Source organism: Lissotriton helveticus, chromosome 11 (genome assembly GCF_964261635.1).
Source record: "Lissotriton helveticus chromosome 11, aLisHel1.1, whole genome shotgun sequence".
In the NCBI taxonomy this organism is placed as follows: domain Eukaryota; kingdom Metazoa; phylum Chordata; class Amphibia; order Caudata; family Salamandridae; genus Lissotriton; species Lissotriton helveticus.
This window is the reverse complement of record NC_136072.1, coordinates 153,725,111-153,738,744: the sequence shown is the minus strand read 5'-3', so window position 1 is coordinate 153,738,744 and position 13,634 is coordinate 153,725,111. Positions and strand designations below refer to the sequence as shown.

Sequence of the window (13,634 nt, the reverse complement as noted above, 5' to 3'; positions counted from 1 at the left end):
TTGTTTTTGAGTGCCATTTATTGAGAATGCAGACAAATATCTGCTCTCTGGTGCTATGTTTTGACAAAAGAATCCATTAGAGATGTCTAAGGTTGTTTTGTATTTTTTGCGCACTATGTTATTCATTAGTGCAGCACTATGCGAATTTTGCACTGCAAAAGTTTTGCAACATGAGTTAAGGTGTCGGTAATCCAAAACTAGACGGTATGAATTGTCTGGTTTGGAGACCGGAAACAAAGGGTTGTTCGTTTGTGAGGTGCAAGTTTCAATCACCCCCTGGTATTCTAGCTGATCTAGGATTTCTTTTACCTGTTTTTTAGCTTCTTGCTTAATTGGGTACTGTCTCTGTGCAGTAGGTTGTGATTTTAACTGGATTTTGTGAGGAGGAGAGTCCTCATCCCATCCTACGTGATTTTTATATAAAGCAGGAGCTAGAGCTACTGCCCACTTTCTAGCAAGTGTATATATTTTATGAATTGGGATGTGATTTGAGAAGGCAGGCATAATTATTTCTTCGCCATGAGGGCACTCCCTGACAAACTCTGGTGGCCAGTCTTTTTCAGCTAGAAGGATGTCATAGCCCTTGGAGAGATTATCCCAAAATAGTCCCCTTATTTTCCTAGTCTTATCCCCCTCTATACGTAATGTTATTTCATATATTTTGTGAGGTTTGCTAACTCTGGTGTCTGCAGTTTCCACTTGAAGATATTCATTCGTGTCCACTGTCTCCAGATGATTCATAAGGACTTTGCGAGCTATGCTCACTTCTGCTGCGCTGTCTAGCATTGTCTGAGCCCATTCTCCGTTTTTCAGTTGTGTCCTCAGTATTCTCGGCATTGTTAACTACCTTGATACTGGCTACCTTCTTTTTTGGAAATTGTAATTTCTTTTTTAGCTGAGCAGGTTCCTTGTCTTTGGACTTGGCGTGCTCTTCTCTTTGGTCTGATCGTCCTCTTCTTTCCGATTTCTGCGAGGAAGTCTGAAAAGATTGAGAGGGACGTGTATCAATGTCTTGATATCTATCAGGCTTTTTTATATTATCCCTATTTCTAAGGTTATATCTTTTCCCAGAGGGGTCACTCTGGGGTGACCTGTGTCTTTGGTTCGGAGATTTTTCTCTTCGCCTAGGAGACCTTCCTCTGGACTGGAATTTCTTTTCTTTAGGATTGGATTGTTTGTTTCCATCCCAGCTCTTTTTCTGTGATGTTGAATTATTGTTAAAAAATATTTTTTCAGGACTTTCAATCAGTTGTGGTTTTACTGGTATTCCACCTAAACTATCTCTACCTAGTTCCTCATGGGATTTTTCTATGATTCTGGCAATTTCAGCTGGTTGGTCTGCTATATCTGTCTCCTTTAACCTCTGGCGGATCGCCACGTTTGCTGCTTCTCCCTTTATGTTGGCTAATAATATAGCCGAGACCTGCTTGAAGTCTTTTAGTAATTTCATACCAAGAGTTAAAGCGGGTTCTGGACCGTATTCATCTTGAATTTGTTTTAGCACATCTGGTATTACCGAAATGGATGGAACACCGTGCGTTTTTGTGTAGATGGAAGCAAAGACTGTACCCCAAGTGTCACAGTCCTCAATGTGTGGTGCGATTCCCATTGGAAGACAGATAGTCAGAATCCTGTGTTTTTCTAACGGGGTGGTGTCAGGAAACACCGCCTCTATTTGGGTGATTTTCTGTGCTAGCCAGAATGGTATTTGTTCCCGTTTAGCCGGTACTTTACCTAGGCAGGATTGTATGTTTTGTGGTGTAATTTTATTTGTGTTCCCCTGGTGAGGGGTCAGCTGTGGAATTTTAATTGCTGGCTGAATTGTTGAAGTCCGCATCACATATTGGACTAATTGTCTATGTATTTTTATTAATTGTTTTAGCTGTGTTAACAGCTCTGCTACAGACATCCCATTGATGTCTGGATGTGGTGTGTATCCGGCTAGGACCGGCCACGTTGCTCCTGGTCTACCTAAAGGACCGAGCCTGGTGATGTGATTATTGTGTTTTAGGGCGCCATTAAATAAGAGCAAATGCTCTTGAAATTTAAGTGGTACTTCCACCTCCTCGAAAGGAGTGTACATTTCAGGAGGTTCCTCTATTTTGGAATAGTGGAAGTACTTTGTTACAGCATTTGCTGCTGGAAAATTTATCCATGAATAGTATACCTCTGTCTGCCGATATTCGTGTGCCTCAATTACGAATATGACTGTGCCACCTCTAGGTGTCAGTCCATTTTCTATAAGTTTTAAGGTTATAGATTTCCTTTTAATGACCGGGATGAGTATTATATCCTGGTCAGCTTCTTGTAGTGCAGTATCAGCTTCTGCTATTTCAGCTGCTAATCTAACTGCCTCTCTTTCATCATCACTGTCTACCATTTTACCGACAGGATGGTTACTTTGTTTGTTTGCAGATCAGGTTTCTTATGGAAACAAAGATTAGATGCACAATATTTTGGAACGGTTTTATCCTTCAACGTTGACTAAATCAAGTACCATACATAGGAGTTTCCTCCTGCGAGGCTTTGGCGGATATTACCTTTTACCCACTCCAGACGTCTTTGGAGTATTATGGGGAAAAGGGGGTCTGAGTGAGAAAGCACGACTGAGTTACTCTAAATGTCTTACGTTAGTTTTATCGCCCTTCCAAACGAGTTGGGCGCCATGTAGTGTAGTTCCTATTATCCCAATAGGCTCTGCGCATTGGAATAATACCTTCAATAGTATAGGCCTAGACCAGACGTTAACTAGGTCTACTACTGTCGATATTAGACTTAAAGTTTTGGGTTTGCCAGCTAGCTCAGAGTTCACTAGAAACTTTCTCGAATAGGCAAGGAGGAGTTGAACCTCCCTGGATAGACAAGAAGGGATTTAGTTTCTGACAACCATAGAACATGACAACTTTGCTCTCCCCTAATCAAGAGTGTATCTCGAGAGTCGTGTGAACAAAAGGCAATTTATTTTACTCAGTCAGTACGTGCATTCTTAGTCTCATCAGATTGTAGAGAAAAGGAAGAGACGGGCGTGTTCAATAAAAGATGTTATTTATTGATCAGTCTCTTTTCTCATACAAGAGAAATGGATCGATATTATTGCAATACTTATAGTTAAGTAAAGTGCATACATTAAAAGCAGAAGTATAAAATAATACTGTAAAACATTGATATGGTTTCTAAGCCATATGAAGGTTTAAAATGAATAAAATATATTACATACACATATACATTTGACTAAATCGTACTCAACTGGTGTTTCTAGCTACGCCTACCCCGTGTACCTGACCTAAGACTAATACGTGGGCGGGAATAGAAAGTTACAGTTTAAGTTAAGTTTGTTTTGCCAAGTGACTGACCAAAGAATTCTCTGCGAGGGGTTATTCAGTTCTGTACCTGGAATCTAGGATGGATGAGGGATGGTATCTCTCGTCTCTGGTCTCGATATTCCAGGCTGCCTGCGAGGGCTACCCGGAAGCGCCGGAGCTGGATTTCTCGGCAGGAGAAATAGGCAGCTGCTCGTTCTCAGCGCGTCAAGAAGGCGGGGCTGCGCCAGCGGGGTCTGCTCTGCTCTGGGCTTCGGCAAGTCTGGCTGCTCCGTCCTCGTCACCACCGCGTGTGTTTGCATAGGGCAATATCGGTAATATTTATACCTTTAAGGTGCCGAGATTGACGTAAGGATGGACATAGATACGTCAATAAAGATGTCATACGACCTGGTCGTTAGCACATTCTTTTGCTGAAGTTCTCGGTGAAATCGAAACAATGGCCGCAGGGTTTTTCCCAGGTCTGTCATAGGTTTGATTTGTTTTGAGAACTCCGTATGCCTTATCAGGGGCTGGAGGAATATCGCTTGTCTAATTAGATGGCAAGCGTTATGACCTAATCAGATAACACGTTCCTGTGCCGTAGTGTGGCTTTATCAGATAACGGTTCCTGCATCATGGGGGTTTTCTGCCTCATGGGATGGCTGCTAGTTAACTTGTTAGTTTGCTAACCAGAATAGGGTCAGGAATAGGGGGATCGATACAGAACCTATAGGAATACATCACAACATGATCTCTTTGTGTCTTTAGCTTCAGTACAGCACACATCTATCATTATGACCAGACATCTCCTGTTATTCTTGTTAGATATAGATTAGGGTTTTGAGATGTCAGGGTTGGTAAACTAAACCTCCCACCTTTCTTTTTTTAGTATCCAGATTTATGTGCCCTATAACAATGTTTTGCACAAGCAAAACAACTACCAAAAGTAAATTTTAGGCAGGTAGACAGAGAAGTACATAGGGTGATAATCGGGAGAGATGATAAAGCAATAGATAGGGAAGGAGATAAAGATGTATATAAAGGCAGGGAATTGTGGGGTTGGGGTAGATGTAAAGAGGCTGAATTAAAGAGTGTCATGAATAGAGAGGAAGGGAAGCTGAAACAGAGAATGAAAGGATGAGCAAAGAATACAATACATTGTGAGGGGTATTGTCGCCCTGGACAATTTAACTTTGCCCATGCCATAAAACGGCTCTACTATTGCATGCAGCTGCAATGTCATAATAACTAGACATGCTCTCATGATGAATCAAAGACTCATTTAATCTAGATTACTAGCCACCCATAGACATTTTGTAACACCGAAGAGTGTTTATCTGAGAAAAAATGCTCACTATGACAGCCTATTGGGCCCAAAATCAGCCCCCTCCCAAGCGGCCCACCGGGGAAACGCCCAGTGCCTGCTACGGCCAGTCTGGCCCTGACTGCATCCGAAGTGGGGTGCGAGCCATTAAAACAGCATCATTAACGTAGATGAAGACAGGCACATGGCGATGACCCACCGGAGCAAGATCTTTAGAATTTAAGGTAAGAGCGCATCACAAAAGGCCGATCTGATCTGTGGATAGGTGAAGAGATGTTGCTATGAACGTGAAGTGAAGGTAAAAAAATCATAATGCTAAAAATCCAAAAGGAAGTCCTCTACTTTTGTGGCAGGAGGTAGCAAACGCACAACCATAACACTGAAACACCCACAACGAAACACCGATATAGAGAGCATTGCAGCAGCTGAATGCTGTGATTGAAGTCCACAAGTAGAAAAGATTTATTTAATTTATTTATTTATTTGATTTGTAAAGCGCTACAGCTACCCAAAAAGGGTTTCCCGGCGCTGGTAGAAAGATTGAGTGCGGGAAAGGAAGGGAGGGAGACTTAGCCAGGCCAGGTCTACTGGTTAAACGGCCAGGTTTTCAGGGATCTACGGAAAGTGACGAGATTGGTTTCAGTGCACATTTTTAGGGGGAGGGAATTCCATAACTTAGGACATAGGTAGGAAAAAGATCTGCCTCCCATTCTGGAAAGCCGGACTTTTGGCACACTAAAAAGGCCCTAGGAAAAAGATCTAAGATGCCGAGTGGGAAGATAGGCATGAACCAGGGATTTTAGGTATCTTGGGACAGAACCAAATTTGATCTTGTGCATAAAGCAAAGAGTATTAAATTTTACTCTGCTCTCAATTTTAAGCCAGTGCAAAATTTTTAGGTGTTCCGACGTGTTCTCTTCTGTGGCACTTGCGCAACAGACGGGCCGCAGCATATTGTATACGCTGCAGTCGTTTCATTACAGCTTGGGTTGCCCCTAGGTAAAGGACATTCCCGTAGTCAAGCCTTGAGGTGATTAGGGCATTGACTACAGATTTCTTGGTGTCTTCCGGGAGCATCCATATTATCTTACGGAGCCATCTCAGGATTATAAAACACATGGCAGTGAGTTTCCCGACTTGAGACTGCATCGTAAGTCCTTTGTCGATAGTTATACCTAGGTTACGGACTTGGTCACATGGGATGGGAAGAGGGCCCATGTTATATGGCCAGTGGGAGGCATTCCATAGATCAAGGCTGGGACCAAAGATTAGAACCTCTGTTTTTTCTCCGTTAAGTTTCAACAGATTGGTCCGCATCCAGGTTGCGATTTTGGCAAGGCCAGATTTCAGGGGCGAAGGTGAGTCCTTGTCTGTACTAGACAGTGAGAAGATTATTTGAGAATCGTCAGCGTAACTAAACATGGTTAGGCCTTCATTTTCCGCGACGGGCAAGAGGGGCCACGTATAAGTTAAAAAGCAGGGGGCTGAGCACCGAGCCCTGGGGGACACCATAAGGGGACTGATAGACACCGGAGGTGCCTGTGTTGGAATTAATTTGGAAAGAGCGCTGATCTAAGAAAGAGGTTAGCCAGTCAAGAGCAATTCCCCTTATGCCAACATCAGAAAGGGAGTCGAGCAGGATACTGTGAGAGATGGTGTCGAATGCTGCACTGAGATCAAGTAATATCAGTGCAGCAGAAAGTCCCTTGTCAACTAGGCTCCGCAGATGTTCTACGACCCCCAGAAGGGTAGTCTCGGTTGAGTAACCGGGTCGGAAGCCAGACTGAGAGGAGTGGAAGATGTCATTTATCTCTAAGTAGTGGGCCAGATGGTTATGAACGTGTTTTTCCAAAAGTTTGGAAATGCGGGTAACAGGGAGATCGGGCGAAAGTTACCCAGAACTTTGGGGTCAGACGTAGGTTTTTTTAACAATGGTGTGACCTTAGCATGTTTCCATGGTATAGGGACAGTGGCAGAGACGAGGGAATGGTTTAGGATTTTACAGATCAATGACAAATGCCTGGTGACAAGTTTCTTAAGTATTGACACAGGGAGAGGATCTACCGGGGAGCCCGATTTTAATTTTCTAACAATTTCTTGTAGATTTTGAATAGTAATCTCAGGCCAGCAAATTAGAGGGTGATATGTTAGCGCAGATTGTATTTGCTGATTATTATTGGCAGTATTGTTATTTGTTTCTTTCGGTTGCTGCTTAGAAATATCATCATAGATTCTTTCAATTTTGTTTGTAAAAAACTGAGCCAGTTCGTCACATTGAGCATTATTCAAAGAGGGGGGATCAGCCGTGGACTTTGATCCTGCCAATTCTTTAACTAAGTTAAATAATGTCCTCGATTTGTTAGATGCAGCTGAGATAGTCTGGGTGACATAGGCTGCACGAGCTGCAGCACACTCCCTATGGTATTGCTTGAGTTCCTTTTTGTAGGTTTCCCCAGAAATATGAGAATAGTCTTTCCTCCAAAGACCCTCGTAGCGTTTACATTTGGATTTAGCTGCCTTGAGTGCGTCGTTAAACCATGGCGCTGGAGTGTTGTGAGGTTTAATTCTCTTATTAGTAAGCGGCAGGCAGATGTCAATGGCTCCCAGGAGCCACCTGTCTGTTGAAGCAGCTATGGCCTCCATGTTAATTTTGTCACTCAGAAGATCCTCAGGGACAGAGTCTAACGCTGAATTCAGTTGGGCCAGATCAAGTTTCTTCCATTTTCTGTGACCATAGAGGGATGATATGTAGGGAGGGGACGAGGCTCCCCCGCCAGGGATAGTAAAGTATGTAAGAAAGTGATCTGACCATTGAAGGGGCAAGGCAGGAAGGCATTGGATCTGAGGAAGGTTGCCAAATATAGGGTCGAGTAAGTGGCCATCTCTATGAGTGGCCCCCTGATTATGAAGCATAATGTGCATGGCCGCCAAGTCATTGATCAGATTATTGGCAGCCGTATTTTCAGAGTCATTTAGGTGAATATTTAGGTCCCCTACAACCAAGAAAGTGCTTGTGTCAATCAGAAGAGAGCCTACTAAGTCAGAGAACTGAGATGTCCAGGTTGTTGCCGAACCGGGTGGTCGGTATACCAGTAGGCCGGTTAGTGTAAAGGTTGGAAGCAATGACAGTTTAAAACAAGCTATCTCACAGGCATTCAAGGATAGGGGTTCAAGATAGCATTTATAAGATTTTTTATAAATGATAGCTATTCCTCCCCCTGATCTCTTAGGCCTGTCAAGTCTGAGTATAACATAGCTTGGAGGAAGTGCTTGTGCAACATCCGGACCTGAGCTGTCATTCAGCCATGTATCTGTGAGAAACAGAGCATCCAGTGTATTGTCTAAGAGAAGGTCATGAATATTCAGTTTATGTTTGCAAAGTGAGCGGCAATTTAAACTCGCAAGCTTCCAAGTCTGCTTATTGTTATTGCTTGGCATAGTCTGTTTACATAACTGAGGCGCATCAAGTTTGAGGTTACATGTGGGGCATATAGCAATATTAAGACGTTCATTTTCAAAAACAGTGCACTTCCCGTTTGCTTGTTTTCGAAGCGCGTGCAACGCCAGTGAGGAGTATATTATAGGTTTCTTAGTGAAAAGGCCAGAGGTCTGTGGCCCTTGGCCCAGTCGGGCGCGGACGGGCGCAGACGGGCCTGCCTTAGGCGCGCCCCGGTTTTCCCCCGGTTTTTCGCCATACAGGGTGCCTTCACACACACACAATTCAATCAATTAACACAATTAATCAGCCTGCATTAAGAGAGAATAATCAATCTCAACCCACATTCCAATACTCAAGGAAGCATGCATACCTACAAACTCAGATGAAAATACTCACACGGCGGCATCCAGCAGCCACTGATCTCTGCCTCTCGGCTTTGCGGATGAGTACTGCATCATATGGCTCTACATCCAATTTAAGACATGGAGCATTTCCATGTTGGCAAATACTGTGCAGATCAGACTGCCTTTGAAATTTTACACTGATCCGTGGTTTATTAAGACATTTGAGGAAGATTACAATGTGCTAACTGTCTGAAAGGGGACTGTTGCACAACAATATGGTGTGTTGAAAGAATTGTCAGTATGTAGTGTGGTATGCATATCTGGAGTGAAGCTCATTGGCTGGGTGACATTCACACTGAAATGTGGCTATCTGAGTTTCTGCAAAGATTGTTGATACATGCCATAGTTCAGTTGAATATTTACCTGACAACCATCCATGACCTTACCTTGGTATCTGTTTGCTAGTCTTTCATGTTTAACAATGTGTAAAAATGCAATTATGCTGTGCATATCATGTAAAAGAGTGACAACTATGTAGAGTATTGCATATTTTTGTATCTGACATGGTTAGCTCCTGGAGGAGTGATGGTCCTTGCTACCACAGTGCCCTCATTGCCTGTATGTTAGTGGCAATAGCAAAATTGGACTCATTCTCCATGTGTGGCAAGACAGTGCGCACAAACCATAATAGACCCCTAAGTGCCAAACAGGGCTAGTTCCTTTTAAGTCTACAAGACCGGATGCAGAGATAAAATACCATGGTGAAATAAACAACTCTACCCAAAAGGCAAATCAACTATTGATTGAGACCCTTAAGTCCAGACAGATGGCAATCATGGTCCTATTTTGAGCCACAATCTGTGACAGTGATGAGAACAATTAAGGTGCCCCTAGCTGTCCTACCAGTAAAGTTGGTTACCCTTGGGAACCGCCTTTCTCCAGAAACCCTAGATTAATTCCTTGACATAGAGCAGTCAGGCTTCACTAGAGGAACGTGTTAAGAATTTCCGAGTCCCAACATGGACAATATGTCATTGACACGACTCAAAAAAAATCTGACACCAATTTACAAAAATAAAGCAAATTTTAATATATACATTTAGACACCAAAAAGAACACGATCGGATTAATATAACCGTAGTAATGCATTTTAGAAGGAAAAATAAATCAGTACAATTCAACAAAACATTAACGTTGCGGTCAATGGCGAAAAGTACTAGTGGCAATCTGTCCCTTGCCAGTCGAGTCCAGTGGAATCTACAGGGGGCTAAGGTGATGCGAGTCGCAGAACCAGGCATCACATGTCAGTCAAATTATACCTGGCTCATAGGGCCCAGGTACAAAAGGGCGCTGGCTGTCCCTGGTGCTGAAGCGCGATCCGCCGGAAAGCTGGTTTTAACTCTTAGACAGTGCTGTTGAGGAACCAGAAGCCAACATTTAACAATGGAGCCACTGAGGTGGTGAGTTGAAGGTGCTGCCGAGTTCCTTCTTGGTGCAGCATCAAACAAAGGTAGTGGTAGCCAGACTGGCCACCAATAAGCCTTGGCAGCAGCAAGCTCAGCTTGAAGTTATTCGACATCCTGGAGTTGGGGGAAAGCGGTAGCCACCCAGAACTTGCTGAAAGTCAGGACTATGTTTCTCAAAATCTTCTAGACCTTTTGCTTTTGGGTGATCTCTCAGTGGGCCTGATGGCCAGTGAATCTTTGGTTTCTGGAGTGGCTGGTGCCTGCGGGCTGCAGGAGACTAGTACCGCTAGTCCAAGGGAGTTCGGGAGTTGCCTTTGGCTCCCAGAGAAGTTCCTAGCGCTGTGGAAACAGGTTTCTGGTCCGGAATAAGTTGCAGTTGAAGGGTGGTTGCTACAGGTGCAGAAATGTGCGCTCTTTCTTTGTGCAGTTTCTGAAGTCACAGACTCTAGTCTTGTCTCTTGCCTCTGTTGTAAGTTGATTCAGATCTGAGGTTCTGCTGCCAGCGGTGCATCTTCAATCATAGATTGTGGGGCATCATGGGTGTTTTTGCTTGTAATCAGTGGGCTACTAGCCAGATCGGCAAATCTGCCCCTGAGGTGACCACTTCTGGGAGGGAGAGATGTCATCTTGTCTACCCAGAACCCGTTATTCTACCACTTTTGAAGATGGCAAAATACTTTCTTGGCTGGACAGACCAGGTACCCCATCCTAATGGTGTGGCTAGCCTTCTGGGGCAGTACACCTCCTGACTAACTAATTTTCACTCCTGTCCAGGAACAAATGTGCCTGGTACCAGGGAGGTGGCTCTTTCCTCATCTGGGGCACAGCCTGGATGCATATCAGAGTCGGTGAAAGCTTTGAAGCTCACAGCCTTGATGTGACACTTCACTAGCCATCCTGTCAAGGAGGAAGTGTCAACTCCTTCCCGTCCAGGCCTATGTTTCTGACTCCTGGGAGCCTTCACACTTCCTGGCAGGTGGGTCAGATTGCTGTCTTTGTGGCAGCAGCTGTAGGTTGTCAACCAAGGCACAGGAAAGTTGGGGCAACCAGGTTGGCAACCTCGAAGGTAGCCACGTGGGTGCATGTTGTTTGATACCAAAGGTTACATATGTCAGTGGGACCATACTGAAACTAGCAGCCTTGGATGCCAAGGTACTGGTCCATGTTAGCCTGTTGCCCCCTGACCACTTACAGTAGGCCTTAATAGAAAGAGGCTACTATAGGGATAGATAAGCCGGCACTTATATGTCCACAACTTTAAAATAATACACCCTGCCTCCTGGGCTCAAGAGGCCTACCTTAGGGTTGACTTACATTTATTAATAATAGTGCACGGACCTTGGCACTCATAGTGAGATCTAAGTCGAGTTGGAGCTGTTTGCCTTGCTCCTGTAGTCTGCAATGCTGTCCACGTTTACTTGGGTCACAATCAGTGCTTCAGGCCCTGGTGACCCTTTACTCCCATGCTCTGGGTAGTCGATTCATACCACTTACCAGGAACTTATTAGGGGGTTAAAGTATTTGCCAATTGAGGATTCCCATTAACATGTATTCATTTCAAGGAGGAAGCCTTGACCCTTTTGGCCTGGCAAGCAGGCTCCAGTGCACTTTCATAGTCATAACCATCAGCATTGGAGAGCAATGTGTGGGGGTGACCATTCCAAAAAAGGGCACTTCCCTACAAAAGGGGACAAATAAAAACAAAGTGCAATTATGATTGAGTAAAAATAGGCAAATATAATTAAAGAAAGCATGCATGCATTTCAAATCCCAAATTTAAAACCTTTTATACACCAATAAAGACTGACCAACCTGTTTCAGCACTGTACACAATCTAGATCTTGCACATTCACCAGTACATAAACACTGTCATATTAGTCACTGCATTTGGCTTTAATTCACAGTGCAGTGACTGGGGGTGGAGTATGCTCAAAAACAACATGTGTTTTTTGTTCTGACAGAGGGTTCATGTTATAAGTGATAACATCAATGAGGCAACCTCCAGCTAAAAGTGTGCTATATATTCCACCCATCTGGTAAATATGGGGCAGCACTAAGGCCCAGATGTAGGTAAATCTGATTTACCGACTCTAGAATACCGAATTTTACCGATTCGGTATTCTAGATTCGGTAAATCAGATGTAGGTAAAAAATCGGTAATTTTTACCGGATCTGTATGATTCGGTAATTACTACAGGCCCATAGGAATCAATGTCAATTACCGAATCGATAAATACCAGTTCGGTAAAATTACCGATTTTGCAAGGGGAACAGGGTGTCACTTTGACACCCTGTTGCACCCCTGATTTTGGCTTGTGTGCCATGGGACACACATACATGCCCTTAGGGCATGTATGTGTGCCACATGGCACAGGTGTACAGGCACAGATGTGCATGTACACAGGTATTCGTTATTTACCATGCAATTGTATTACATGGTAAATAACGAATCGGTAATGGCCTGTGGCACTGTTTGAGGTGCCACCTACATCTGGATTTACCGATTCGGTATTTTACAGAATCGGTAAATTTACCGAATCGGTAAATATACCGAATCTGTAAATATGATGGCCCCTACATCTCCATTTGCAAATCGGCCGTTACCGACCGGTATTTGCCGACCTACATCTGTCCCTAAATCATCTACCGGATAACTGGATCATTCACTAACAGTACTAATAACACCATCTGGGCAATATCACCCCATATTTAGTTCATGCATAAAATATTGAACAAATAGAAGTTCATCAGTTAACTGTTGCAAAATGTTAGGAGCTGTGTTGGGTTTTTTATGCCATGTTGTTATTAACCCAGGATAATTTTTTGTTTGACGTAAAATCATTTTTGGTTGAAATCTGAAAGTTATGTAGCAGATTGTGAATTATGTGGTAAGGAAAACAAATCAATAAGAACATGGAAAGTGCAGTGGCCCTGCCTATAATGCAAGCAGACACAAATGTATGACGGTATTCCGAATGCGTTTATCTAGCATGCCTTGGTAACATCGTCAATAGAACGAACGCGTCTTTAGCACGCATTGGTTCTGTACGCAAGTCGTTATAACGACTTGCCTTAGGGTGGTGCTGGGTTTTGGAATAGTTTAATTTACCATTCCAACTCTTGTTTTGCCCCACAGCAGGGAAGGTGTTTGACTTTCATTCCAACACCATACCACCAATAATGCCCCCCCCCCAGGAGTTCATTCTTACGACTTTCGTGCAGAATGAATGTGTGCTTAAGGCACGTTCGTTCTGTTTCTGGCGCTGTGAAGACACAGTGTGGTTGGGGCTGCGTCCTAAAAGTTGTTTCCCATATGACACATCTAGTGCACTCATGCATTCTGAGAACCTGAAAATTCTGGGCTTTTTGTCTTTTTTTTTTAACTCATGTACGCATTGTTGAAAAACGAAATGTAAATGTTGACTGAATTCTATCTTTACTTCTCCAGGGTGCTGTATTCTATATTGATCTTCTCCGTTGTGATAATGCGGTGCATTCAGTGTGAAGCAGTAGATATCCCGCTTTCCATCGCCTTGATTATAGGGTGGTGCAACTGCATTTATTTCGCCAGAGGGTTCAGGATGCTAGGCCAGTTTTCAATCATGATACAAAAGGTGAGTGTCATGTTGCATGCTCTCCATAGAACACACAACAAATCTGTGGGGGTCTCAATCACTTTTCTAGACTGCTGCTTTGGAAGAGAAGGCTGCCACATGGAAACTTGGAAACAGTGCTGTAAGTGGGATGATAAAAATGCTG

At 43.6% G+C, this 13,634-nt stretch overlaps 1 protein-coding gene across 1 annotated transcript in view; it reads left to right on the top strand.

Moving 5' to 3' along the window:
* LOC144791221 (transient receptor potential cation channel subfamily V member 6-like) overlaps positions 1–13,634 on the top strand; it is a 327,745-nt gene that overhangs the window by 240,978 nt on the left and 73,133 nt on the right. The window contains exon 13 of the mRNA XM_078665874.1: positions 13,324–13,489. Coding sequence (XP_078522000.1) covers positions 13,324–13,489 — 166 coding nt within the window. The remainder of the gene's footprint in view (positions 1–13,323; positions 13,490–13,634) is intronic.